This window comes from Vulpes vulpes, chromosome 7 (genome assembly GCF_048418805.1).
Source record: "Vulpes vulpes isolate BD-2025 chromosome 7, VulVul3, whole genome shotgun sequence".
Lineage (NCBI taxonomy): Eukaryota > Metazoa > Chordata > Mammalia > Carnivora > Canidae > Vulpes > Vulpes vulpes.
The window spans coordinates 16,745,840-16,772,323 of NC_132786.1; the positions used below are offsets into that span (position 1 = coordinate 16,745,840).

At 42.4% G+C, this 26,484-nt stretch overlaps 2 protein-coding genes and 1 long non-coding RNA gene across 6 annotated transcripts in view; 2 read left to right on the forward strand and 1 right to left on the reverse strand.

Annotated features, from left to right (window-relative positions):
* LOC140599791 (adenylate cyclase type 1-like) overlaps positions 1-26,484 on the forward strand; it is a 220,285-nt gene that overhangs the window by 143,734 nt on the left and 50,067 nt on the right. For all 4 annotated transcript variants that reach the window (XM_072765001.1, XM_072764995.1, XM_072764997.1 and 1 more), the window contains one exon: positions 16,836-16,912. Coding sequence is in view for 2 of the 4 variants with exons in the window: in XM_072764997.1 (XP_072621098.1) it covers positions 16,836-16,872 (37 nt within the window). In the remaining 2 variants the exon portion in view is untranslated. The remainder of the gene's footprint in view (positions 1-16,835; positions 16,913-26,484) is intronic.
* LOC140599797 (uncharacterized) lies at positions 18,276-21,109 on the reverse strand. Its single transcript, XR_012002793.1, has 3 exons — positions 20,566-21,109; positions 19,013-19,208; positions 18,276-18,773 (listed from the first exon to the last, which is right to left on the reverse strand). It is a non-coding gene; the product is annotated as an uncharacterized lncRNA (long non-coding RNA).
* LOC140599794 (adenylate cyclase type 1-like) overlaps positions 25,091-26,484 on the forward strand; it is a 240,582-nt gene continuing 239,188 nt past the window's right edge. Inside the window, exon 1 of the mRNA XM_072765022.1 lies at positions 25,091-25,114. The gene's annotated coding sequence lies outside the window, so the exon portion shown is untranslated. The remainder of the gene's footprint in view (positions 25,115-26,484) is intronic.

Here is a 26,484-nt window from a genome sequence, read left to right on the forward strand (position 1 = left end):
GTGAACGGGCTTAATGACCCCATCAAAAGGTGCAGGGTTTCAGACTGGATAAAAAAGCAGGACCGATCTATTTGCTGTCTACAAGAGACTCATTTTAGACAGAAGGACACCTACAACCTGAAAATAAAAGGTTGGAGAACCATTTACCATTCAAATGGTCCTCAAAAGAAAGCAGGGGTTGCCATCCTTATATCAGATAAATTAAAATTTACCCCGAAGACTATCGTGAGAGATGAAGAGGGACACTATCTCATACTCAAAGGATCTATCCAACAAGAGGACTTAACAATCCTCAATATATATGCCCTGAATGTGGGAGCTGCCAAATATTTAAACCAATTAATAACCAAACTGAAGAAATACTTTGATAATAATACACTTATACTTGGTGACTTCAATCTAGCTCTTTCTACCCTCGATAGGTCTTCTAAGCACAACATCTCCAAAGAAATGAGAGCTTTAAATGATACACTGGACCAGATGGATTTCACAGATATCTACAGAACTTTACATCCAAACTCAACTGAATACACATTCTTCTCAAGTGCACATGGAACTTTCTCCAGAATAGACCACATACTGGGTCACAAATCGGGTCTGAACCGATACCAAACGATCGGGATAGTCCCCTGTATATTCTCAGACCATAATGCCTTGAAATTAGAACTTAATCACGGGATCCCTGGGTGGCGCAGCGGTTTGGCGCCTGCCTTTGGCCCAGGGCGCGATCCTGGAGACCCGGGATCGAATCCCACGTCGGGCTCCCGGTGCATGGAGCCTGTTTCTCCCTCTGCCTGTGTCTCTGCCTCTCTCTTTCTCTCTGTATGACTATCATAAATAAATAAAAATTAAAAAAAAAAAAAAGAACTTAATCACAACAAGAAGTTTGGAAGGACCACAAACACGTGGAGGTTAAGGACCATCCTGCTAAAAGATGAAAAGGTCAACCAGGAAATTAAGAAAGAATTAAAAGGATTCATGGAAACTAATGAGAATGAAGATACAACCGTTCAAAATCTTTGGGATGCAGCAAAAGCAGTCCTGAGGGGGAAATACATCACAATACAAGCATCCATTCAAAAACTGGAAAGAACTCAAATTCAAAAGCTCACCTTACACATAAAGGAACTAGAGAAAAAGCAACAAATAGACCCCACCCCCAGCAGAAGAAGACAGTTAATTAAAATTCGAGCAGAACTAAATGATATCGAGACCAGAAGAACTGTGGAACAGATCAACAGAACCAGGAGTTGGTTCTTTGAAAGAATTAATAAGATAGATAAACCATTAGCCAACCTTATTAAAAAGAAGAGAGAGAAGACTCAAATTAATAAAATCATGAATGAGAAAGGAGAGATCACTACCAACACCAAGGAAATACAAACGATTTTAAAAACATATTATGAACAGCTCTACACCAATAAATTAGGAAATCTAGAAGAAATGGACGCATTTCTGGAAAGCCACAAACTATCCAAAACTGGAGCAGGAAGAAATAGAAAACCTGAACAGGCCAATAACCAGGGAGGAAATTGAAGCAGTCATCAAAAACCTCCCAAGACACAAGAGTCCAGGGCCAGATGGCTTCCCAGGGGAATTCTATCAAACGTTTAAAGAAGAAATCATACCTATTCTCCTAAAGCTGTTTGGAAAGATAGAAAGAGATGGAGCACTTCCAAATTCGTTCTATGAGGCCAGCATCACTTTAATTCCAAAACCAGACAAAGACCCCACCAAAAAGGAGAATTACAGACCAATATCCCTGATGAACATGGATGCAAAAATTCTGAACAAGATACTAGCCAATAGGATCCAACAACACATTAAGAAAATTTTTCAACATGACCAAGTAGGATTTATCCCCGGGACACAAGGTTGGTTCAACACTCGTAAAACCATCAATGTGATTCATCATGTCAGCAAGAGAAAAACCAAGAACCATATGATCCTCTCATTAGATGCAGAGAAAGCATTTGACAAAATACGGCATCCATTCCTGATCAAAACCCTTCAGAGTGTTGGGATAGAGGGAACTTTCCTCGACATCTTAAAAGCCATTTACAAAAAGCCCACAGCAAATATCATTCTCAATGGGGAAGCACTGGGAGCCTTTCCCCTAAGATCAGGAATAAGACAGGGATGTCCACTCTCACCACTCTTGTTCAACATAGTTCTGGAAGTCCTCGCCTCAGCAATCAGACAACAAAAAGACATTAAAGACATTCAAATTGGCAAAGAAGAAGTCAAACTCTACCATCTCCGCCGATGACATGATACTTTACATAGAATACCCAAAAGCCTCCACCCCAAGGTTGCTAGAACTCATACAGCAATTTGGTAGCGTGGCAGGATACAAAATCAATGCCCAGAAATCAGTGGCATTTCTATACACTAATAATGAGACTGAAGAAAGAGAAACTAAGGAGTCAATCCCATTTACAATTGCGCCCAAAAGCATAAGATACCTAGGAATAAACCTAACCAAAGAGGTGAAGGATCTATACCCTAAAAACTATAGAACACTTCTGAAAGAAATTGAGGAAGACACAAAGAGATGGAAAAATATTCCATGCTCATGGATTGGCAGAATTAATATTGTGAAAATGTCAATGTTACCCAGGGCAATTTACACGTTTAATGCAATCCCTATCAAAATACCATGGACTTTCTTCAGAGAGTTAGAACAAATTATTTTAAGATTTGTGTGGAATCAGAAAAGACCCCAAATAGCCAGAGGAATTTTAAGAAAGAAAACCATAGCTTGGGGCATCACAATGCCAGATTTCAGGTTGTACTACAAAGCTGTGGTCATCAAGACAGTGTGGTACTGGCACAGAAACAGACACATAGATCAATGGAACAGAATAGAGAACCCAGAAGTAGACCTTGAACTTTATGGTCAACTAATATTCGATAAAGGAGGAAAGACTATCCACTGGAAGAAAGACAGTCTCTTCAATAAATGGTGCTGGGAACATTGGACAGCCACATGCAGAATTACAGACCAATGAAGAAGAATGAAACTGGACCACTCTCTTTCACCATACACAAAGATAAACTCAAAATAGATGAGAGATCTAAATGTGAGACAAGAGTCCATCAAACTCATAGAAGAGAACACAGGCAACACCCTTTTTGAACTCAGCCACAGTAACTTCTTGCAAGATACATCCACGAAGGCAAAAGAAACAAAAGCAAAAATGAACTATTATAGGGACTTCATCAAGACGGGATCCCTGGGTGGCGCAGCGGTTTGGCGCCTGCCTTTGGCCCAGGGCGCGATCCTGGAGACCCGGGATCGAATCCCACATCGGGCTCCCGGTGCATGGAGCCTGCTTCTCCCTCTGCCTGTGTCTCTGCCTCTCTCTCTCTGTGACTATCATAAATAAATAAAAAAAAAAATTAAAAAAAGATAAGAGGCTTCTGCGCAGCAAAGGATACAGTCAACACAACTAAAAGACAACCTACAGAATGGGAGAAGATATTTGCAAAGGACGTATCAGATAAAGGGCTAGTTTCCAAGATCTATAAAGAACTTATTAAACTCAACACCAAAGAAACAAACGATCCAATCATGAAATGGGCAAAAGACATGAAGAGAAATCTCACAGAGGAAGACATGGACATGGCCAACATGCACATGAGAAAATGCTCGGCATCACTTGCCATCAGGGAAATACAAATCAAAACCACAATAGATACCACCTCACACCAGTGAGAATTGGGAACATTAACAAGGCAGGAAACCACAAATGTTGGAGAAGATGCGGAGAAAAGGGAACACTCTTACACTGTTGGTGGGAATGTGAACTGGTGCAGCCACTCTGGAAAACTGTGTGGAGGTTCCTCAAAGAGTTAAAAATAGACCTGCCCTACGACCCAGCAATTGCACTGTTGGCGATTTACCCCAAAGATTCAGATGCAATGAAACGCCGGGACACCTGCACCCCGATGTTTCTATCAGCAATGGCCACAATAGCCAAACTGTGGAAGGAGCCTCGGTGTCCATCGAAAGATGAATGGATAAAGAAGATGTGGTTTATGTATACAATGGAATATTACTCAGCAATTAGAAACGACAAATACCCACCATTTGCTTCAATGTGGATGGAACTGGAGGGTATTATGCTGAGTGAAATAAGTCAATCGGAGAAGGACAAACAGTGTATGTCCTCATTCATTTGGGGAATATAAATAATAGTGAAAGGGAATATAAAGGAAGGGAAAAGAAATGTTGGGAAATATCAGGAAGGGAGACAGAACATGAAGACTCCTAACTGGGGGAAACGAACTAGGGGTGATGGAAGGGGAGGAGGGCGAGTGTTGGAGGGGAATGGGTGACGGGCACTGAGGTGGACACTTGACGGGATGAGCACTGGGTGTTTTTCTGTATTTTGGTAAATTGAACACCAATAAAAATTAATTTAAAAAAATAAAGTAATATTCAAAAAGGAAAACTTACAACCTTGACTTACTAAAGACTAATGTCAAGAATGAACTAGTATTTTATGTGTCTTTGGGCTTTAACTAATTTTTACCTTTATGGCTTGTGTACTATGATACTAGTGTATTAGTTTATTTAAATATATGTATTTAAATATATAAATATATGTATTTAAACGTATAAACTAAGTATATATATATATGTATTTAAATATATAAATTACGTATATAATATAATTTATCTCTCTCTGTATATATAATATATTTTCTCCATTAGTTAGCTCTGCCTATATATATATTAGTGCGGGGATCCCTGGGTGGCGCAGTGGTTTGGCACCTGCCTTTGGCCCGGGGCGCGATCCTGGAGACCCGGGATCGAATCCCACTTCGGGCTCCCGGTGCATGGAGCCTGCTTCTCTCTCTGCCTGTGTCTCTGCCTCTCTCTCTCTCCCTCTCTCTCTCTCTCTCTGTGACTATCATGAATAAATAAAAAATTTAAAAAAGTTATATATATTAGTGCGTGTATGTGTTTATATGCCATATGTGACTTTTTATAAAATTAGCATTGCTGTACACTACTTGCTTATTTTTTAATTACCTGAAATTTGCTTTTTTTTGTTTTCTTTCTCCTTTCCTGATTCTTTAGGCTTCCTGCACCTGGGATCACTATCATTTATCTGAAGATAATGCTTTTCTGTAGAAAGCATTATATTTGTTCTTAAATGAAAATGTATTTAATTCTGTTTTTAAAGGACTTTTCATTAACTTTAGAATTCTGACAGATAATTATCTTTTTTGAGCACCTTACTGATAATTCATTGAATTCATAATTCATTTTATTTCTTTGAGAAATTGCTATAATACTTATTTTGTTCTTTACAGGAACTTATCTCTTCCTTTGCTTTCACTTGTAACTATATGCATTCCTAAGAAAGGATGAGAAAACACATTTGAATTGAGTCCTTCCTGGGCAGAAGGAAAATGAATTTCTCTCTCTAGAGAATCTAATGCAAATAATATTTAAAAGTGGCCTGTGCATCCAGGATAGAAAAGATTATTCCTTGATTTTCTTGGTGGATATTCTTTTTATATTATTATTATCATTATCTAAAGATTTATTTGTTTATTTGAGAGAAAGCGAACATGCAGGGGCAGAAGGGGAGGGAGAGAGAATCTCCAGCAGACACCCCTCTGAGCACAGAGCTGATGTGAGACTTGATCCCAGGACCATAAGACCATGACATGAGCTGAAATCAAGAATCAAGAATCTGATGCTTAACTGACTGAGCCAGCCAAGCACCCCTGTCTTGGTAGATATTCTACTAGAAAATTTGTTTTTAGATAGTAAGCATTTACTTATTCCTTTGGTCCTGGATATTTACTTATTCTGTTTAGTTTACATTTTTATTGTGAATATAGTCTTTTACTAATAAATTTCTGTGTATTTCTCTTTAATGTTTAAGGTATGTCTTAAACTATTCATTTCCATAGTGGTTTCCATATTTCATTATTGCAATCTTGTTTAGAACACATAGCTAAGTATAACTGTTTATATATTACCTATTTGGATATTGGAGTCCAGATTAAATGTTTAGAAAATTCCCTTGTGGCTTGAACTATGGGACCAGGGCTGTTAATGTGTATAGCTTATTGGTCTTTTTTCTCTGCAAGGCAGTTCTTATTTTCATTATAAACCTTTTCTTACACTGTAAGAAATATAATTTCTTATATTATACACTTATATTGCAAGTGTCTGGGAGGCCCCCCCCCTTTTTTAGTACCAAGTTCCCACTAATTTGTACTCTGAGTTGCCCATAACTAGTTGGTTCATTAAGAGAACATCTGACCCTACAGCTAGACCTCTGTAGGGTCAAGAGATTGGCCTCTATTTCATCCTCAAGGGTCAACAGAGGCATCTCAGAAGCTGTCTGCTGCTGGTAAGAGATCTGAGTGTGATAAAGAATCTAAGGAGGAAAGAGAAGGAAGATTTTTTATTCTTCTGTGCAGAATACACAAGTCAGAATAAGTATCCATAAGTTCTTTGGCCTTTTTTAAAAAAATAATAAATTGATTTTTTATTGGTGTTCAATTTACCAACACACAGAATAACACCCAGTGCTCATCCCATCAAGTGCCCCCCTCAGTGCCCGTCACCCGTTCACCCTCACCCCCCACCCTCCTCCCCTTCCATCACCCCTAGTTCGTTTCCCAGAGTTAGGAGTCTTTATGTTTTATCTCCCTTTCTGATATTTCCCACACATTTCTTCTCCCTTCCCTTCTATTCCCTTTCACTATTACTTATATTCCCCAAATGAATGAGAACATACAACGTTTGTCCTTCTCCGATTGACTTAATACCTTCCAGTTCCATCCATGTTGAAGCAAATGGTGGGTATTTGTCATTTCTAATGGCTGAGTAATAGTCCATTGTATACATAAACCACATCTTTATCCATTCATCTTTCGATGGACACTGAGGCTCCTTCCACAGTTTGGCTATTGTAGACATTGCCACTATAAACATTGGGGTGCAGGTGTCCCGGCGTTTCATTGCATCTGAATCTTTGGGGTAAATCGCCAACAGTGCAATTGCTGGGTCATAGGGCAGGTCTATTTTTAACTCTTTGAGGAACCTCCACACAGTTTTCCAGAGTGGCTGCACCAGTTCACATTCCCACCAATAATGTAAGAGGGTTCCCTTTTCTCCGCATCCTCTCCAACATTTGTGGTTTCCTGCCTTGTTAATGTTCCCAATTCTCACTGGTGTGAGGTGGTATCTCATTGTGGTTTTGATTTGTATTTCCCTGATGGCAAGTGATGCAGAGCATTTTCTCATGTGCATGTTGGCCATGTCTATGTCTTCCTCTGTGAGATTTCTCATGTCTTTTGCCCATTTCATGATTGGATCGTTTGTTTCTTTGGTGTTGAGTTTAATAAGTTCTTTATAGATCTTGGAAACTAGCCCTTTATCTGATACGTCCTTTGCAAATATCTTCTCCCATTCTGTAGGTTGTCTTTTAGTTTTGTTGACTGTATCCTTTCCTGTGCAAAAGCTTCTTATCTTGATGACGTCCCTATAATAGTTCATTTTTGCTTTTGTTTCTTTTGCCTTTGTGGATGTATCTTGCAAGAAGTTACTGTGGCTGAGTTCAAAAAGGGTGTTGCCTGTGTTCTCTTCTATGAGTTTGATGGACTCTTGCCTCACATTTAGATCTTTCATCCATTTTGAGTTTATCTTTGTGTATGGTGAAAGAGAGTGGTCTAGTTTCATTCTTCTGCATGTGGCTGTCCAATGTTCCCAGCACCATTTATTGAAGAGACTGTCTTTCTTCCAGTGGATAGTCTTTCCTCCTTTATCGAATATTAGTTGACCATAAAGTTCAAGGTCTACTTCTGGGTTCTCTATTCTGTTCCATTGATCTATGTGTCTGTTTCTGTGCCAGTACCACACTGTCTTGATGACCACAGCTTTGTAGTACAACCTGAAATCTGGCATTGTGATGCCCCAAGCTATGGTTTTCTTTCTTAAAATTCCTCTGGCTATTTGGGGTCTTTTCTGATTCCACACAAATCTTAAAATAATTTGTTCTAACTCTCTGAAGAAAGTCCATGGTATTTTGATAGGGATTGCATTAAACGTGTAAATTGCCCTGGGTAACATTGACATTTTCACAATATTAATTCTGCCAATCCATGAGCATGGAATATTTTTCCATCTCTTTGTGTCTTCCTCAATTTCTTTCAGAAGTGTTCTATAGTTTTTAGGGTATAGATCCTTCACCTCTTTGGTTAGGTTTATTCCTAGGTATCTTATGCTTTTGGGTGCAATTTTAAATGGGATTGACTCCTTAGTTTCTCTTTCTTCAGTCTCATTGTTAGTGTATAGAAATGCCACTGATTTCTGGCCATTGATTTTGTATCCTGCTATGCTGCCAAATTGCTGTATGAGTTCTAGCAACCTTGGGGTGGAGGCTTTTGGGTTTTCTATGTAGAGTATCATGTCATCGGCGAAGAGTGAGAGTTTGACTTCTTCTTTGCCAATTTGAATGTCTTTAATGTCTTTTTGTTGTCTGATTGCTGAGGCTTGGAATTCCAGTACTATGTTGAACAGCAGTGGTGAGAGTGGACATCCCTGTCTTGTTCCTGATCTTAGGGGAAAGGCTCCCAGTGCTTCCCCATTGAGAATGATATTTGCTGTGGGCTTTTCGTAGATGGCTTTTAAGATGTCAAGGAATGTTCCCTCTTTCCCTATCCTCTGAAGAGTTTTGATCAGGAATGGATGCCGTATTTTGTCAAATGCTTTCTCTGCATCTAATGAGAGGATCATATGGTTCTTGGTTTTTCTCTTGCTGACATGATGAATCACATTGTTTTCGAGTGTTGAACCAGCCTTGTGTCCTGGGGATAAATCCTACTTGGTCTTGGTGAATAATTTTCTTAATTTATTGTTGGATCCTATTGGCTAGTATCTTGTTGGGAATTTTAGCATCCATGTTCATCAGGGATGTTGGTCTGTAATTCTCCTTTTTGGTGGGGTCTTTGTCTGGTTTTGGAATTAAGGTGATGCTGGCCTCAGAACAAATTTGGAAGTGCTCCATCTCTTTCTATCTTTCCAAACAGCTTTAGGAGAATAGGTATGTTTTCTTCTTTAAACGTTTGATAGAATTCCCCTGGGAAGCCATCTGGCCCTGGACTTTTGTGTCTTGGGAGGTTTTTGATGACTGCTTCAATTTCCTCCCTGGTTATTGGCCTGTTCAGGTTTTCTATTTCTTCCTGCTCCAGTTTTGGTAGTTTGTGGCTTTCCAGGAATGCGTCCATTTCTTCTAGATTTCCTAATTTATTGGCATAGAGCTGTTCATAATATGTTTTTAAAATCGTTTGTATTTCCTTGGTGTTGGTAGTGATCTCTCCTTTCTCATTCATGATTTTATTAATTTGAGTCTTCTCTCTCTTCTTTTTAATAATGCTGGCTAATGGTTTATCTATCTTATTAATTCTTTCTCTCACAGCTGCGAGTCTCCTCCCGACGAGTCCTTTGTGCAGTCCTTCGGTCCCGGGGGGTGTCACTGGGCCCCGTCCTCCTCCCAGTTGATGCGCTGGGGTTCCACCTGCCTGCGCCTCTACGCAGTGCGAGCATCGGGCAGCCGGGAGGGCCTCGGTTATTTGCCCACTCCGCTGCAAGTTCCTGGAGGTCTTTGCTCATATTTTAATAAACAAAATAGGGTAATGGGGAAGGGAGGGAGAATAAAATAAGCAGAAATCAGAGAGGGAGAAAAAAACATAAGCGACTCTTAACTCTAGGAAACAAACTGAATCTGCTGGAGGGGAGGTGGGTGGGGGGATGGGGTAACTGGGTGATGGGCATCAAGGAGGGCTCGTGATGTAATGAGCATTGGGTGTTACATGCACCTGATGAATCACTGATCTCTACCCCTGAAATTAATAATATGCTATATGTTAATTGAATTTAAATAAAATTATAAAGAAGAAAGCAAGCAACATGAGATCCAGAATGAGCTGCTGCATGCATGTTTAAGTGACTGATTAGTGAGTAGTGGGTCTACCTTCAATGTCATACATTCAAGTTCATGAGCTGAAGTAAGCATCATTTTTTACCTTGGAATTTAGGAGCTTTTTACAACCATGTGAATAAATATTCTAGACGTTTAGAAAATTTAATTTGGTTCTGGGAATTTACATGATTTGTCTGAGTTTACTTCACCCCAATGAAAATAAGCTGCGTACTCTGTAAACATACTGTACCTTCTCTAGATTCTCTTCTTTGAACCCTACTGCCTCAACCTCTAGTATTAACGCTCTTTGTGGCCTACTTAAAGCCTAAACTCCACCAGAATAATATTGTCTTTATGAGGTCCTTTTGAGGACTAAGAGATAGATTACAGAAAGCAATTCTATGACAAAATCAAAGTATATGTGTAAATCAAAAGCATATTCATGCAAATGGATCACAATGCTTTTTCAACTAATCACTGTGGTGTGACATTTTGAACAATCTGAAGTAAGTTAATAAAGCTCTCGAGTGAAACATCTTGATATTTTATAAAGCTGCATGCTTATTATAAAGCTGACCCTTTGGTTATTACAAACAAGAGCAAGTATCTATCTTTGACAATATGTTGATGAACACAAAACTTGAACAAGATGTATACGTATGTTTTCCAAATTTGACATTAAACAAAAGGAAAAAAATAAATTGAAAATGTATGAATGCTCAGGTGAGACCTACTAGTATCACCTTTGAAAAGGAATGTACAATTAAAATAGGTTGAATAGGGCAGCCCGGGTGGCTCAGTGGTTTAGCGCTGCCTTCAGCCCAGGGCATGATCCTGGAGACCCAGGATTGAGTCCCACATTGGGTTCCCTGAATGGAGCCTGCTTCTCCCTCTGCCTGTGTCTCTGACCCCCATTTCTCTCCCTCTCTGTCTCTCTGTCTCTCATAAATAAATAAAATCTTTAAAAATTAAATAAAATAAATAAAATAGGTTGAATGATGTCACCTAAAATGCTAGTGTAAGTAACTCCGACACACCATCCCTTCATGAAGGCAATGATCAAGCTGACAAAAACTATTGGAATCAACTTTTTCTGACTTCTAAAAAACACAAAACCTGGGGAAGGGCTTAAAAGAAAAAAAAGAAAAGGGTAGTACTGAATTTCAGTAAAACAGTCTGACATTTTAACTTAACCACCTACCATGCCACACTCCCCAGCTCTGTGGTCACCATGAGGACAGTGGTCTACTTTCCTGGGACAGTGTGCTCATGCCAGCAAGACTGATTGTTCTCAGAGGATTGTGGTTGTGTATTCTGACCTCCTTGGGGACTCCAAGAAGCACTGACTCAGGGTCTTTCATTTGTTTGAGGCAGTTTCAAACTGCCTCAGAGCTTTTAGGAGCTCCTGGGTGACACTGCCAAGAGCATGTCAGTGAACATACTAGCCACACCTGTCTGGGCAAGGGGCCAACCAGAGAGGCCAGAGGCAGGCAGACCGAAACACCTGGGAAGGAAGATGCTGGGGATTATCAAGGGACGAAGGACACCGAAAATCTGCTGTGTGCCAGGCAATCCAAGGGCCATGCTGATGCCCGTGGCTGGACATATTCTTAGAAAACCCTTGAGAGGACCACATGAGTTTGCCTTCAGCACCAGGGCAACAGCAAGGGAAGGGAAGACAGAGTTAACTCCCTGCCTGCGCCCTGTGGGGCGCAGCGCAGGGGCGTCTGCAGTGACCAGCAGAGTGCTTCGTGGTGGCTTGGCTCCCGGCGTTTAAGGGGCTCGCTCTCAGTCACAGGTGACCGCTAGGCTAACAGAAGAGACTTCAGGCCACTCCTAACAAAGACCCTTTACAAAAAGTTGAGAAAAGCATTAAACAAGTGACACCATCCACACAAGTTGTAAACAAACAAACAAACCTAGAAAAGGCAGAAGAGTGCCGTTTCCAAAATTACCATCTGTGATATTCGAAATGTCAATATTCAACAACAGAAGATGGCAGTCACTCAAGGAAAGGAAGTACCGTTCATGGGAGTGGGCAGGGATTGGTAATGAAACTGAGGACCATGCTCCTAAGGAAGTGCCTTTAAAAGAACTATTTCAGTGATGCCTAAGAAATGAAACCTGGGGGTGGGGAGCGCCTAGGTGGCTCAGTTGGTAAATTGACTCTTGATTTTGGCTCAAGTCATGAGATCGAGCCCTCCATGGGCTCCATGCTTAGTGTGGAGCCTGCTTAAGATTCTCTCTTCCTCTTTTCCTTCTCTCCCTCCTAAAAAATGAAACCAGAAAGGATTCATTTTTACCAAATCAAGAGTTTCAATACATCGTGATAGATTTTAAAATGGAGTTAAAAATTCTGGAGTTGAAAAGTACAATAGTTGAAATGAAAAAAAATCTATATAAAAAGAGGGTTCTAGCATTGGATTTGATCAAGAGGAAAACTAATCCATGAACATAAAGACAAATCATTTGAAATGATCAGTCAAGGTTTATGGATGAGCCAAAGATGATCTTTGCATAGCAGACCTCTGTTTATTTTTTCACAGCAGGCAGAGACCTTTAACTCAAAAAACCACTGTCACCAACCTCAAATATTTACACACTGAATGGATTTAAACATAGCCCAGATTGGTAGAGGTTAAGCCATTTATAGCTTAGCCATATCTTCTGTGCATATCCTGTGGATCACCACCTGAATCTACCAACAGTAGATAAGATAAATCATGAATATTGGTGTCCCTAAGATCCTGTCATCCATTCATAATTCCCTGGCTCAGAGACTCCATATCCCGATGTGAGACATCATCTCACTAAGTAAGCCCTTCCTCAATCCCTCTCCTCTGGGGAGTTTCTTTTCTATCCTAGCTTTCTGGGTGGTGGCCCTATACTGTTGCCACTGAAAGATATCCTGTGAGGGACCTCTCCATTCAATTAAGCTGTCAGCGTGCCATCCAAATAAGTCTCGTTGTGTGATTATATAATTATACATTATCAGCCCTTTGCTGAAGTCCCTCGATCTCAGCACAACTGCCCAACACACATCCATGGGTCAGTGGAGATAATCCTACCAGAACGGGGCCTCCTCTGAGAAGGGAGTGTGTGCATGAATCTTAGGGGTCCTAGGACCAGCAGAGGCCCCAGGACTGGCCCCTTCCTTCCTGGAGACACCCTGTGCGATTCCTGGCTGGGCCACCAGATGGGTCTCTAATAAAGTGGTTTCCCAGAATTACAGTTCAATACAACTAGAGCTTGGGAGTAGGACATGTATTGCCTTAGTCAGACAATAGAATTGGTTGCTCATCATCCTCACACATGACTTGACAGTGTGTTTCTACCCTAACTGTCCCATAGAATCATTGGAGGAGATTTTTAAAAAATGATGTATCAGTTTCAACCAGGGATGTGCTCATTTACTTGGTCTCTAGCCCATGGTTTTAGGATTTTGCTAGTTTGGAAAGAGTACAGGTCAGCTCAGGACTCCTTGGAGTATTTCCCCTTGATGTTTAAGTTCAGTCCTGGTTTTGGTTGAGGGAAAACATTTCCAAGCCTTGGGGCCGCAGCACGGGAATCCCTAGGGAAATCCCCTCTGTGAGAATGTGTATTTCACTCAGGGGGAAAGTACTTTGCACTAATTATTTAAACAAAACAAAACAGCTTAAGTGATGGCTGATAGGGCTCCAGTAGGATAAAATACCTAAACCTATTTTCTGGTCTGTGGGGGTGGGGTGGTGAACAGCCATGGTGCTATCCAAGGTGACTGGAGGATGCATAACTCAGGAATTACCTTAATAATAATATATAGACTGTGGTCACAAAATAAACTTTTTCTCCTACTCTTAGCTCAATTCAGAAGTTTGGAGACAAAATACAAAGAGATTTCCGGAGACTGAAAGAGAAAAGCTGCCTGTCTCTCTGGCACCAGGTTGCTTCCAGTAGCAGAGACAAAGGCTGAGGGCCACCAAAAGTCTTTACTGGATATCTTTGATAGTGCCTGTCTGACCCCATCTGACCAGGGCCATGACCTTCTGAGAAACCTGGCAAGTGGGGCTGAAGGTGACCATTGTGCCACCGCCAGGGCATTAAGGCAGACAGACCATGGTGATGCGAAGTTGGACTAAGTGGAGCTGAGTTGTATGGAAGGGGCCTTTGGAGAAAGGGGAGACTCAGAGTCCTGATGAGTCTCTAACCCACATGCCCGGAAGTACAGACCTGGATCTACAAAGAGAAAACTAGAATACCAACATTTAGCTTCTTTAAAAGAGATTTTATTTTTCAAATATTTTTCGGTGTTGATCTATAGTAAAAGTTAAAACTTCTTAAAAATTTTTACTTTTGATATTACCAGATCATTTCACATTCCTATATTTATGCCACATTTTTCATAAACTAAAGGACCAAAGGTAATCCTCTTCATATGTGCTAAAAAGTGCTTTATTATTTTTTTAAAGTTTTATTTCTAAGTAATCCCCACACCCAAGGTGGGGCTCGAAGCCACAACCCTGAGACAAAGAATCGCATGCACCACCACCGGAGCCAGCCAGGCACCCCAACAGTTAGATCTTACTTATTTTTAATTAATTTATTTTTTGTTGGAGTTCAATTTGCCAACATATAGCATAACACCCAGTGCTCAACCCATCAAGTGCCCCCCTCAGTGCCCGTCACCCTGTCACCGCCCGCCTACCTCCCTTTTCACCACCCCTTGTTCGTTTCCCAGAGTTAGGAGTCTCTCATGTTCTGTCTCCCTCTCTGATATTTCCCAATCATATTCTCTTTTCCCTTTATTTCCTTTCACTATCTTTTATATTCCCCAAATGAATGAGACCATATAATGTTTGTCCTTCTCTGATTGACTCACTTCACTCAGCATCATACCCTCCAGTTCCATCCACGTCGAAGCAAATGATGGTTATTTGTCGTTTCTAATGGCTGAGGAATATTCCATTGTATCCAGAGACCACATCTTTTTCCATTCATCTTTCGGTGGACACCGAGGCTCCTTCCCCAGTTTGGCTCTTGTGGACATTGCTGCTGGAAACATCGGGGTGCAGGTGTCCCGGTGTTTCATTGCATCTGTATCTTTGGGGTAAATCCCCAGCAGTGCAAATGCTGGGTCATAAGGCAGATCCATTGTTAACTCTTTGAGGACCCTCCACAGTTTCCCAGAGTGGCTGCACCAGGTCACATTCCCACCAACAGTGCAGGAGGGTTCCCCTTTCAGCGCATCCTGTCCAACATTTGTTGTTTCCTGTCTGGCCAATGTTGCCCATTCTCACCCGTGTGAGGTGGGATCTCATTGTGGTTTTGATCTGTATTTCCCTGATGGAAATACAGTGATGCGGAGCATTTTCTCATGGGCTTGTCGGCCACGTCTATGTCTTGCTCTTGCCATTTCGGTTCATGTCTTTTGCCCATTTCTGGATTGGATTGTTGGTTTCTCTGCTGTGGAGTTGAATAGGTTCTTTAGAGATCTTGGATGCTGGCCCTTTATCCGACGGGTCATTTGCAAGTAGCTTCTCCCATTCTGGAGATGGTCTGTTGGTTTTGTTGAGTGTCTCTTTGGCTGTCCGGAAGCTCCTCATCCTGATGAAGTCCCAATAGTTCATCTTTGCTTTTGTTTCTCTGGCCTTCATGGGTGTATCTTGCAAGAAGTTGCTGTGGCCAAGTTCGGGAAGGGCGTTGCCTGTGTTCTCCCCCAGGGTTTTGATGGAATCTCACCTCACATTTAGATCTTTCATCCATTTTGAGTTTATCTTTGTGTCTGGTGTGAGACAGTGGTCCAGTTTCCCTCCTCTGCATGTGGCTGTCCAGCGTTCCCAGTGGCGTTTATGGAGGAGACTTGTCTTTTTTCCAGTGGATGGTCTCTCCTGCTTGGTCGAATATATGGTCTTGACCATCGAGTTGAGGGTCCACTTCTGGATTCCTCTTCTGTTCCATTGGTGGCTGTGTCTGTTTTTGTGTCTGTAGCACACTGTCTTGGTGAGCACAGCTTTGCAGCGCAACCCGAAATCCGGCATTGTGCGGCCCCCCGCTGTGGTTTTCTTGGCTACTATTCCCGTGGCCATTCGGGATCCTTTCTGATTCCACACAAATCTTCAGATGATCTGTTCCAGCTCCCTGAAGAGAGTCTGTGGTATTTTTGATAGGGATTGCGTTAATTGTGTAAATTGCCCTGGGTCACATTGACATTTTCTCAATATTGATTCTTCGGATCCATGAGCATGGAATAGTTTTCCATCTCTGTGTCTTCCTCAGTCTCTTTCAGACGTGTTCTGTCGTTTTTCGGGTTGAGATCCTTTACCTCTTTCATTAGGTTTATTCCTAGGTAGCTCATGCTTTTGGGTGCCATCGTAAATGGGGTCGACTCCTTGATTTCTCTTTCTTCAGTCTCATCGTTAGCGTCTAGAAAGGCCACTGACTTCTGGGCATTGATTTTGTACCCTGCCACACTGCCGAATTTGCTGTATGAGTTCTAGCAGTCTTGGAGTGGAGTCTTTTGGGTTTTCTAGGTGTCCGGTATCATGTCATCTGCGAAGAGGGAGAGTTTGACTTCTTCTAGGCCGACTTGAATGCCTTTTAGTTCTTTTTGTTGCCTGATTGCTGAGGCTACGACGACTAGTGTTATGTTGAATAGCAGTGGTGAGAGTGGACATCCCTGTCTCGTTCCTGATCTTCTTCGTGGAAAGGCTGCCAGCGTTTCCCCCTTGGGAATGATAATTTGCTGTGGGCTTTTCGTAGACGGCTTTGAAGATGCTGAGGAATGTTCCCTCTATTTCTATACTCTGAAGCGTTTGGATCAGGAATGGATGCCGTATTTTGTCAAAAGCTTTCTCTGGATCTATTGAGAGGATCATCTGGTTCTTGTTTTTTCTCTTGCAGATCTGATCAGTCACATGGAGTGTTTGCCGAGTGTTGAACCAGCCTTGCGTCCCAGGGATAAATGCCACCTGGTCACGGTGAGTAACTTCTCAATGTACCGTTGGATCCTATTGGCTCATATCTTGTTGAGAATGTTTGCATCCGTGTTCATCGGGGACATTGGTCTGTAATTCTCCTTTTTGGTGGGGTCTCTGTTTGCTTTTGGACTTAAGGTGATGCTGGCCTCATAGAACGAGTTTGGAAGTATTCCATTTCTTTCTATCTTTCAGAACAGCTTTAGTAGAATAGGTACAGTTTCTTCTTTCAACGTTTGATAGCATTCCCCAGGGAAGCCATCTGGCCCGGGACTTTTTTGTGTCTTGGGAGGTTTCTGATGATGACTACTTCAGTTTCCTCCCGGGTTATCAGCCTGTTCCGGTTTTCTATTTCTTTCTGTTCTAGTTTTGGTAATTTGTGGTTTTCCAGAAATGTATCTGTTTCTTCTAGATTGCATAATTTATTGGCATATAGCTGCTCATAATAAGTTTTTAAAATCGTTTGTATTTCCTTGGTGTTGGTGGTGATCTCTCTTTTCTCATTCATGATTTTATTAATTTGAGTCCTTTATGCTTTTTTTCTAGAGTCACCAGTAGCTTTATAATAGTGCTTCTGTATTTGGTTTCTGACATTGAATTGTAATCCAGAGTTTGTAACTCTGTGGGAGAGAGGGCTGTTTCTGATTCTTTCTTTTGAGGTGAGTTGTTCCTTCTAGTCATTTTGCTCAGTGTGGAGTGCACAAAAACAAATTATACTGGAAAAAGGAGCAGAAGAGAAAAAAAAAGAAAAAAGAAAAAAGAATAAAAAAAGGGGGTGGGGAAACAACAGAAACAAACAGAAAAGAAAAAACAAGGGGGGAGTGTCCTCTGATTCTATATAGTGTAAATCCCTCAACTTCCCCTAGAACTTTCCAGTGCTGCTTGGTCAATACTTGGCTTCCCCTGTCCTTCCAGCTGGTCTTCTGGGGTAGGAGCCTGCTGTGCTGATTCTCAGGTGTGTGCTGCTGGGGGAGCTGCCCCGCCCCCTGCCAGGTGCCAGGCTCAGTGGGTGCTGTTTATCCAGTGAGGCCCCTGCTCAGTCCCAGGCACAGGGGACACGAGGAGGAACAGCCACACTGATGGCGGCCAGCTATCCAGCCCTGGAGTCAGCTCCCGCAGTAACTACCACAGCTCCCAGGCCGCAGGGGCCTGGATGCTCTGGGGATGGGGGGCGCCGATCCGACCAGCTCAGGGCCGCCCAGTGGTAGGAGCGTCCTTGCTTTCCTGTGCCCTCCCAACCTCTGCCTGTCCTGGGGGGAGCACCAGATCTTGGGCTGTGTCCCCTAGTGCCCTGGGCTCTGGGGCCTGTGACACTGTGAATGGACCTAAAGTACCACGATGTATAATTTAAAAGCATCAGAGTAAATTTTCTGCCGTTAACTTATCTTTTATTACAAATAAAATTCATAAGCCAGTATAGAGGTTAAAGAAAAACAAAATATGGAAACAGTGCAATGACGGGGAGGGAAGCCTCTGTTGGGCTGCAGCTATCACGAGCCCTGCGGTAGGAGCTGAGGTGGCTCCTGAGGTGGTTCAGGGGGTTGCTCAGGGGTCAAAGCCAGTTGCTCCAGAGGCAGGTGGCGGCCCTGGCACTTTGGGGACCCTGACTGCAGGCGCCAGGGCCTACTCCTCCACCGGGTGGCTGAGGGTGCAGGTGGCTCCTCATCGGGGTGGGGAATCATAGGTGCCAAAACCATGTACATTGACTTGGACTCAGCAGCTGGCATCTCAGCTTGGGCCAAGCCCTCACCTCCAGCAGCCAGGAGTGGCTCGGTCACCTCAGGCCCTGAAGGTGCCACAGGCCCCACAGTCGGAGCTGGGGTGGGCTCCTGAGGTGGGTTAGGGTGTTGCTCCGGGGCCGAAGCTGTAGACCCAAGAAGACAAATTATCATCACCAGGACGGACTTTCCACATCCCTCCCAAATCAAGGACACTCTTACCACCGCTCAGCGTGTGTGAGTGCAGAAGCCCTGGGAGGTCTCCCCAGACTGCAGCCCGTGGGGATGGGGTGTGAGCCTACCCAGTGCTCCTGGCCCAGCAGCATGGAGGCTTGATCTGTGTGGCCCACCCTGTCCCCAACTCGGCCACCCCAGTCCTCCTCACCTCCACCCTCAAACTCCGCTTGATGCAGGTTTATGAAACGCCAAAGGTAACGCTCCGCACGACAGTCGAGCACTGAGCCTGGCACTGGTACTGCCCTGTGAATTTCAGCAGCTTTGTCAGGGCAGGAAATTCTGGGGCATCGTGGAAGTCCTCCTCATAGTAGTCCAGCCAGATGGTCAGGAAGGAGGTCATGGCGCTGGGGAGGGACAGGTGGGCAGAGGCGTCAGAAGACAGGGCTCCTCACACAGAGGTGTCCCGGGGAAGCCCTGCAGGAACCAGGGCCCTCGGCCTCCCGTGCGGGCCTGTTGGAGGCCAGTGCTGCTCCTTGTCCACCTGCCACCTGACGGTCTTACCTGCCACAGCCCTGCTCACTGAGGAGGGGCTGGCACGAAGCCTCTGTGCGTGGGAGCCCATGACCAGCGGTGTGACCATCACTGTCTTTCCCGGGGAACCTTCCCTCCTGTGGGTCTGCCCAGCCTCACTCACGAGGGGCCCCCAGGGGGTGTCCTTCCACTGACTCTAATCTCCCACGGGCGGGGGCCGTCTGGTCCCTGAGCCCTCACTGGCTCTCCTGAGCACCTGCTGTGCACCCGGGACCAGGTGCCACCCGATTGGTGAGTGCGATGCACCCCACACCCTCTGCTCTGGGTCCCAGGTGTGGGGCAGACAGAGGGTTGGGGGAATGGGCATGGAGGAGGTCCCTTTGGCGTCCCAGTGCTCTCCCACAAAGCCCGCACCCCACCCACGGCTCTCCTTTGCTGTTTTCCTGAAGGGGCCTCAGACCTTTACCCTGTCACAGGAATTGCAGATGTGTGTGGTGAGGCTCCAGCAGCCCCTCTGACCCACAGCCCCCTCGTGGCCCGCCCTCCTGGAGACGGAAGGCTCCCCTGCATGAGCCAGAGCTCACTCACATTTCCCACTGGTCCCAGATTCCTTCCTTCTTGCAGGAAGCTACGATGCATCGATATCTAGAGGAGGGCGGGGGGCATCACATGAATCATCCTGGGGACCCGACCTCTCCTCATAGCTGGTGTCACCCTCTGACCTCCGACTAGTCCGGAGCCCTGGGGGGCTGTCCGCTCTGTGCGTGGGGCCACGGGCAGCTCCTGGAGAAGTACCTGCACCTGCTGGCACTTTCTGAATGATTGAGGAATGAAAGGGCTCCAGCCAGGCCCTGGCCGATATCCAAGTGGGCCTGGGTGCCCAGGTGTCCCCGGGGACCCCTACTCCAAATGCCCCAGGATACAGACCCCAGATGGACTCCCTTTCAATGGCAAAACAGGCCAGCTCAAGACCCTGGTGACGGTGGGGAGGCGGCACACGCTTCGTCATGGGGAGAGAACGATGACTGCTGAGCACAAGCACAGCCCCTCTAGCCGACCTGCCACAGGCCGGGCCCCGGGGGCTGCCCTACAGGACCCAACTAGGCCCTGTGTGACTCTACTCCAGTCGGAGGAGCAGCCCGAGGGGCCGGGAAGTTCAACCACATTCCCCAAGACTCCCAACCAGTAGGTATCCCATCCCCCTGGGCTGTGGAGGGTCAGGGAGCTCACTTTGCAAACAGCAGGTCCAGCACCTCTTCAGGGGTGCCATACTCCTCGACCACATTTAGAAATTCAAATAGGGACAGATTGTCCAAGCGCAGCAAGGCAGGCACCAGTTCTTCTACCTCCTGCTCCAGCAGCTCCCTCCGGCTGGGGGTGGTCGGGCAGATCCGATTCCTTCTCAGGGCTGAGGCCCTTTCAGCCTGAGGTGGGACAGAGGGGACGTGCAGCCTGCACTGTAGCCTCCAGACCACCTGGGAGTTGGACCACAGACCAAAGCCCGAGCTCAGTGGCTGGGGGGGGGGCAGGCGGGGCAGGAGTGCCCACAGCAGGAACTCGGGGCTTGACACCTGCAGCTCAGTCACTTAGCATCTGACTCTGGGTTGTGGCTCAGGTCATGGTCTCAGCATCCTGAGATCCCGCCCCTGGCAGGCTCTGCCCTTGGGACAGAGTGTGCTTGAGGAGCCTGTGTCTCTGTCTTCTGCTCCCTGCTCTCTGCCTGTCTCTTAAACAAACTATCCAATAAAGAAATAATCTTAGAGGATAAAGTTTCAAAAAAATTTGGATCAATACAAGGACCTAGTGGGAAAGGTTAGTGTCCCAGGTCCCTTGTCAGCTGAGTATTGGCAGCACCTCTCTGCATTAACGTCTTCACCCCTTGTCAAACCCCACATCTTAAAACTTCTCTGTCATATTTTTAAAAATATTTTATTTATTTATTCATGAGAGGTATACACAGAGAGAGGCAAAGACACAGGGAGAGGGAGAAGCAGGCTCCACACAGGGAGCCCGACGTGGGACTCGATCCTGGGACTCAGGGATCACGACCTGAGCCAAAGGCAGTGGCTCAACCGCTCAGCCACCCAGGCATCCCATCTGCCATATTTTTTAAAATAAAATTATTAGAGAAGGGATGAGCTTGGATATGGGGCAGACAAAGCTGTACAAAATAAAAGAGAACTTTTGAAAATACACCAAGGTAAGTTCTCACATCCAACTAAATGTTTTGATATTTTACATGTCTCCTCCCACTACATCTTTATAAAAGCAAGCAACATTGATAATCCTTCATCTCAATTGTAAATTGACTCCCTGTCAAAGCATTTTCAAAAAATACAAGAACTTTCATAGTGGTGACATAGAATATCAAATGTCAAGTTGAATTTGAACACTATGTGCCTCGTAAGTGGAACTTCACAACAATATTCTAGGCTTGATTATTTATTAAGAGAACTTAGAATCCCATATAAGGCTAATGTTCTGGTCATTGCCCTACAAGTCATCACTACACTAATGTCCCTTTTTGCTCCAAAGTACATTTCAATGTGTGTGTGTGTGTGTGTGTGTGTGTGTGCATGCATATGTGTGTATGTATGTAATACATAATTTTAAAAATCCAGTCAACCCTTAATTTACTGTTCATGATGATGTTAAATTAAAATGAAAGGAATGTGGTCTGTTCTTGACTCTTTCAATGCGTTGCTATTTCATAGTTCCTAACACATTAATTGTACTCAAATGAGCTTCCCACATTACTTAAGAGGGCAAATATTTGGATCCAGATCACCTTAAAAATTTGCAAAATTTATAAAGGATATATAAAGCTTGTTAAAATAATTTGTAAATTATTATATTTCATAAAAATACAAATTCTAAAATAATAAAATAGGCTTGAAACTAGAAAATAGTAAAGAAACTTTTGTCTGCCTTGATACTTAGAGAACATCAAGCCTGATATTGCTAGGACTAATAAACAGCTGGATCACCCAGCTGACTATTCTCTTTGAAAGGTTATCCTGACTTTGGAATGGCATGAGTCAGACTCTAAAGGAGAAGAAGTGGTTCTGAGGACATTCAGATATGAGCACCAAGAAAGTAATGAGTCTGGAAATCCTCTGATACACAGAAAAGTAAGAAGAACTGGGGAAAATTTTAAATGAAAAAATTGTGTGTATCCAACCTGAAACTATTTAAAAAACTATCATGTAAAGAAAGTTTATAAAGAGCCTCATTAAGTTTATGAAACAAAAATAGAAATGATGGCAGGGATTTTATGAGAAAGCACATTCTAATCAATCTAAGAAATAACATTCTAACAGCAATATTTTATTTTTGGAGTTAGTAGTTTATTATCCTCCAAATCAGATGAAGTTAGTGGAGATGGCTTTCAGTGAATTTGTGCTCTTGGTGAGATGCTGGACTCAGAGAAGTATTGAGGTTCCTTCCATTTCTAGGGTTTCTTTTTTAAGTACTGATACCACAAAAAGTGTTAATGAGTTTCCATAGTTCTCTCTAACTTTCAAATAAAGAACATATCAGGCTACATGATACCTACTTACCATTAATATCTTATATGTGTATCTTATTTTTTTTATTAAGGTTACAGACCAGAATATGTCATCTATCTCTATGTATGGAGATATAAAGATACAATCACATACTATATCCATCTACAGACCAGAATATGTCATCTATCTCTATCTATAGATAGATATGGTATGCAGCTATATCTATATCTACATCACTATATCTATATCTCCATACATAGAGATAGATGACATATTCTTTTTTTTTTTTTAGATGGCATATTCTGGTCTATATCTTTACTGCCAGAAAAGCAGGATTAATTTTTTCTGATAAATTTTTTGACTTTAGCAGATAATAAAGAATGACCTTAAAAAACATTAAATATCTCAAAAAAAACCATTAAATATCTCAAAAAATATAATAGAGAAAAATAAAAATGGCTCATTATTCCACTTCCCAGAGATAACCACTATTAATATGTTGGTTCATATTCTTTTCCCTCTTTCTGTTGATACAGACTAGTCAAAATATATTAGTGTCTTTTCACACACATGGAATAATACTATTAATACTAAAACTTTATGTTTTTCAAAGTATTTCTTGCCTCTACTTCCACATAGATTGATCTTCTTCTTTTGGGTGACTCTGTTGTATTCTATTCAATGAACCTACGTTTATTTAACCGATATCCCAGTTGAATAAGGGGCTTGTTTTGAGACCTTAACTATTATAAATGATGCTACATAATATTTATAACAATATTATCTTCATTACAAAGACTAATAAACATCTCTCAAGTACTTATGAGGTGCCAAACACTTTCTTACACACTTTATAGACATCATTTCATTTAATTCTCAAAGGACAGTGAAATCTAGACATGCTATATAACTTGCCTAAGCTCACATATCTAGAAAGTAATGCCACTAGAAACGACAAATACCCACCATTTGCTTCGACGTAGATGGACCTGGAGGGTATTATGCTGAGTGAAATAAGTCAGTCAGTGAAGGACAAACATTATATGGTGTCATTATTTGGGGAATATAAAAAAAATAGTGAAAGGGAATAAAGGGGAAAGGAGAGAAAATGAGTGGGAAATATCAGAGAGGGAGACAGAACATGAGAGACACCTAACTCTGGAAAGGAACAAGGGAAAGTGGAAGGGGAGGTGGATGGGGGGATGGGGTGATGGGCACTGAGGGGGGCACTTGATGGGAGGAGCACTGGGTGTCATACTATATGTTGGCATATCAAACTCCAATAAAATATATATATATATATATATATATATATATATATATATATATATATATATATATATTTAAAAAAAGAAAGTAATGAAGTGGTAATTGCAACTCAGGTCTGTCTGATTCTAGAGCTCAACACTCACTCAGCAAATACTTCTGTGCATACATTTTTGTATGACTTGTGTTAGTACACACATGGTACATTTATAAACATAGTATCGCTGAGTCAAAGGTTATGCAATATTTGAACTTCAACATGTATTTTCAAATTAATTTCCAAAAAGTTTTACCAATTAGCACTCATTAGTGCAGAAAATCAGAGCACTACTTTCTCCATACTCTTGCCAGCATTGTGTAGTATTTATCTTCCCCCCCATATGATAGGCAAAATAATTAGTGTTATTAGTGTTGTTTCAATTTTCATTTCTTTAATAATTTACTGTTTTAGTAATAAAATGTATATATTTAAATATCATTCTTGTCATCAGCTGTTGCATTCTACCTCATATGCCTATCATCTCTGTTTTGGAGAAGTGGCATAGAATTCTCAAGAAATTTTTTTTTGTGCGTTTGTTTATGTGTGTGTGTGTGTGTGCAGTACATTATTCATTCTCTGTATCACCACATATATCCAAATTCATTGTTTTTCTTTTTTTTTTCTGTTCTTTGGAATTTGTTTCTGGGTTAAGCACAGTCAGTTCCATGCTGCCAGCAAGTTCCCATTATTCAATTCAACAATCGGTTAAGGTTTCTTTTTTTAAAAAAAGAATTTTATTTATTTATTCATGAGATACACACACACACAGAGAGAGAGAGAGAGAGAGAGAGAGAGGCAGAGACACAGGCAGAGGGAGAAGCAGGCTCCCTCAGGGAGCCTGACCCGGAACTTGATCCCGGGACTCGATCCCGGGACCCCAGGATCACTCCCTGGTCCAAAGGCAGCCACCCAACCGCTGAGCCGCCCAGGGATCCCTCAGTTAAGGTTTCAGGACTTGGGCAAGGTAACTGACTAGAGAGTAGGAACACACCATTTAAAGTTGCTTTTTTTCTCATAAAAATGATGGCAGTTATGGAAAGAGAGAAGAAAAACTTTTTGAAAACTAACGTGATATGAATTAATACATGTATACACACATGCATATGTACGTGTTCTTTTAAAGGAGCGAAGAGGGATCCCTGGGTGGCGCAGCAGTTTGGCGCCTGCCTTTGGCCCAGGGCGCGATCCTGGAGACCCGGGATGGAATCCCAAGTCGGGCTCCCAGTGCATGGAGCCTGCTTCTCCCTCTGCCTATGTCTCTGCCTCTCTCTCTCTCTCTCTCTCTGTGACTATCACAAATAAATTTAAAAATAAATAAATAAAAGAGCGAAGAGTTCAAGGGAAAAATAGCATTAAAAGAAGAGCTGTTCAAAAATTTTCTTAAATTTTAACAGTCCTTCAGAAAATAAAAAGTGATTAAAGAATTTGAGGTCAAGAATTCTTAGAAATTAAGAAATCAACTCACCATTTACATTTCTTTTTTAAAAATAGATTTTCTTGAACGAATCTTTATTCACTTGCTGTGTGCCCTTTTTTTATAATAAATTTATTTTTTATTTAATTTTATATTTTAAATTTATTTTAATAAATTTATTCAATTTACCAACATACAGACCATTTATATTTCTTTTAGAGTCCCTCTATAGGAGCACCTGAGTGGCTCATGGATGACCATCTGCTTTTGACTCGGGTCATGGTCCTGTGATCCCAGGGCCTGGGATCGAGTTCTGGATGGGCCTCCCCATAGGGAGCCTGCTTCTCCCTCTGCCTGTGTCTCTGCCTCTCTCTCTGTGTCTCATGAATAAATAAACGGAGTCTTTAAAAAAATAAAAAAATAAATTCCCTCTATACACTCCAGCAAGCGTATAACGCATTGCAGAAAAATGCACCGGCGTCCACCAAATGCTACCAAGTCTAGGAAGCAGTCAGGGTTAACATTTATTCCAAGTGGAAAAACGTGGCACTCAGCTACATCTAATGGCATGAAGATCAACTAAGGCACACAAAAGTACTTGTTTTTTGTAATATATTCAAAGGTACAGCCATTTGCTTTGCTTAGCATTCTCAAGACGATAGTTTTGTCAATGGTGATACGAGTAAGTATGATTATGTTATGGAGTTATCATCAATAAAAACAAAAGTGTCATAAATGCTGTCCTTAAACTTGGAACCAATTAGCAGCACCTATAATCATTCTCCTTAATTATTCTCATTTTCTTAGAGGAGAAGAGAGGAGAACTTAATGTGTATCAGGTTAAGTGTTTCCTCCCTAAAGTTAAATACTTTTTTCTATAATAATCTCTAATGAATGCATGTTTGATATTTTATACTTCT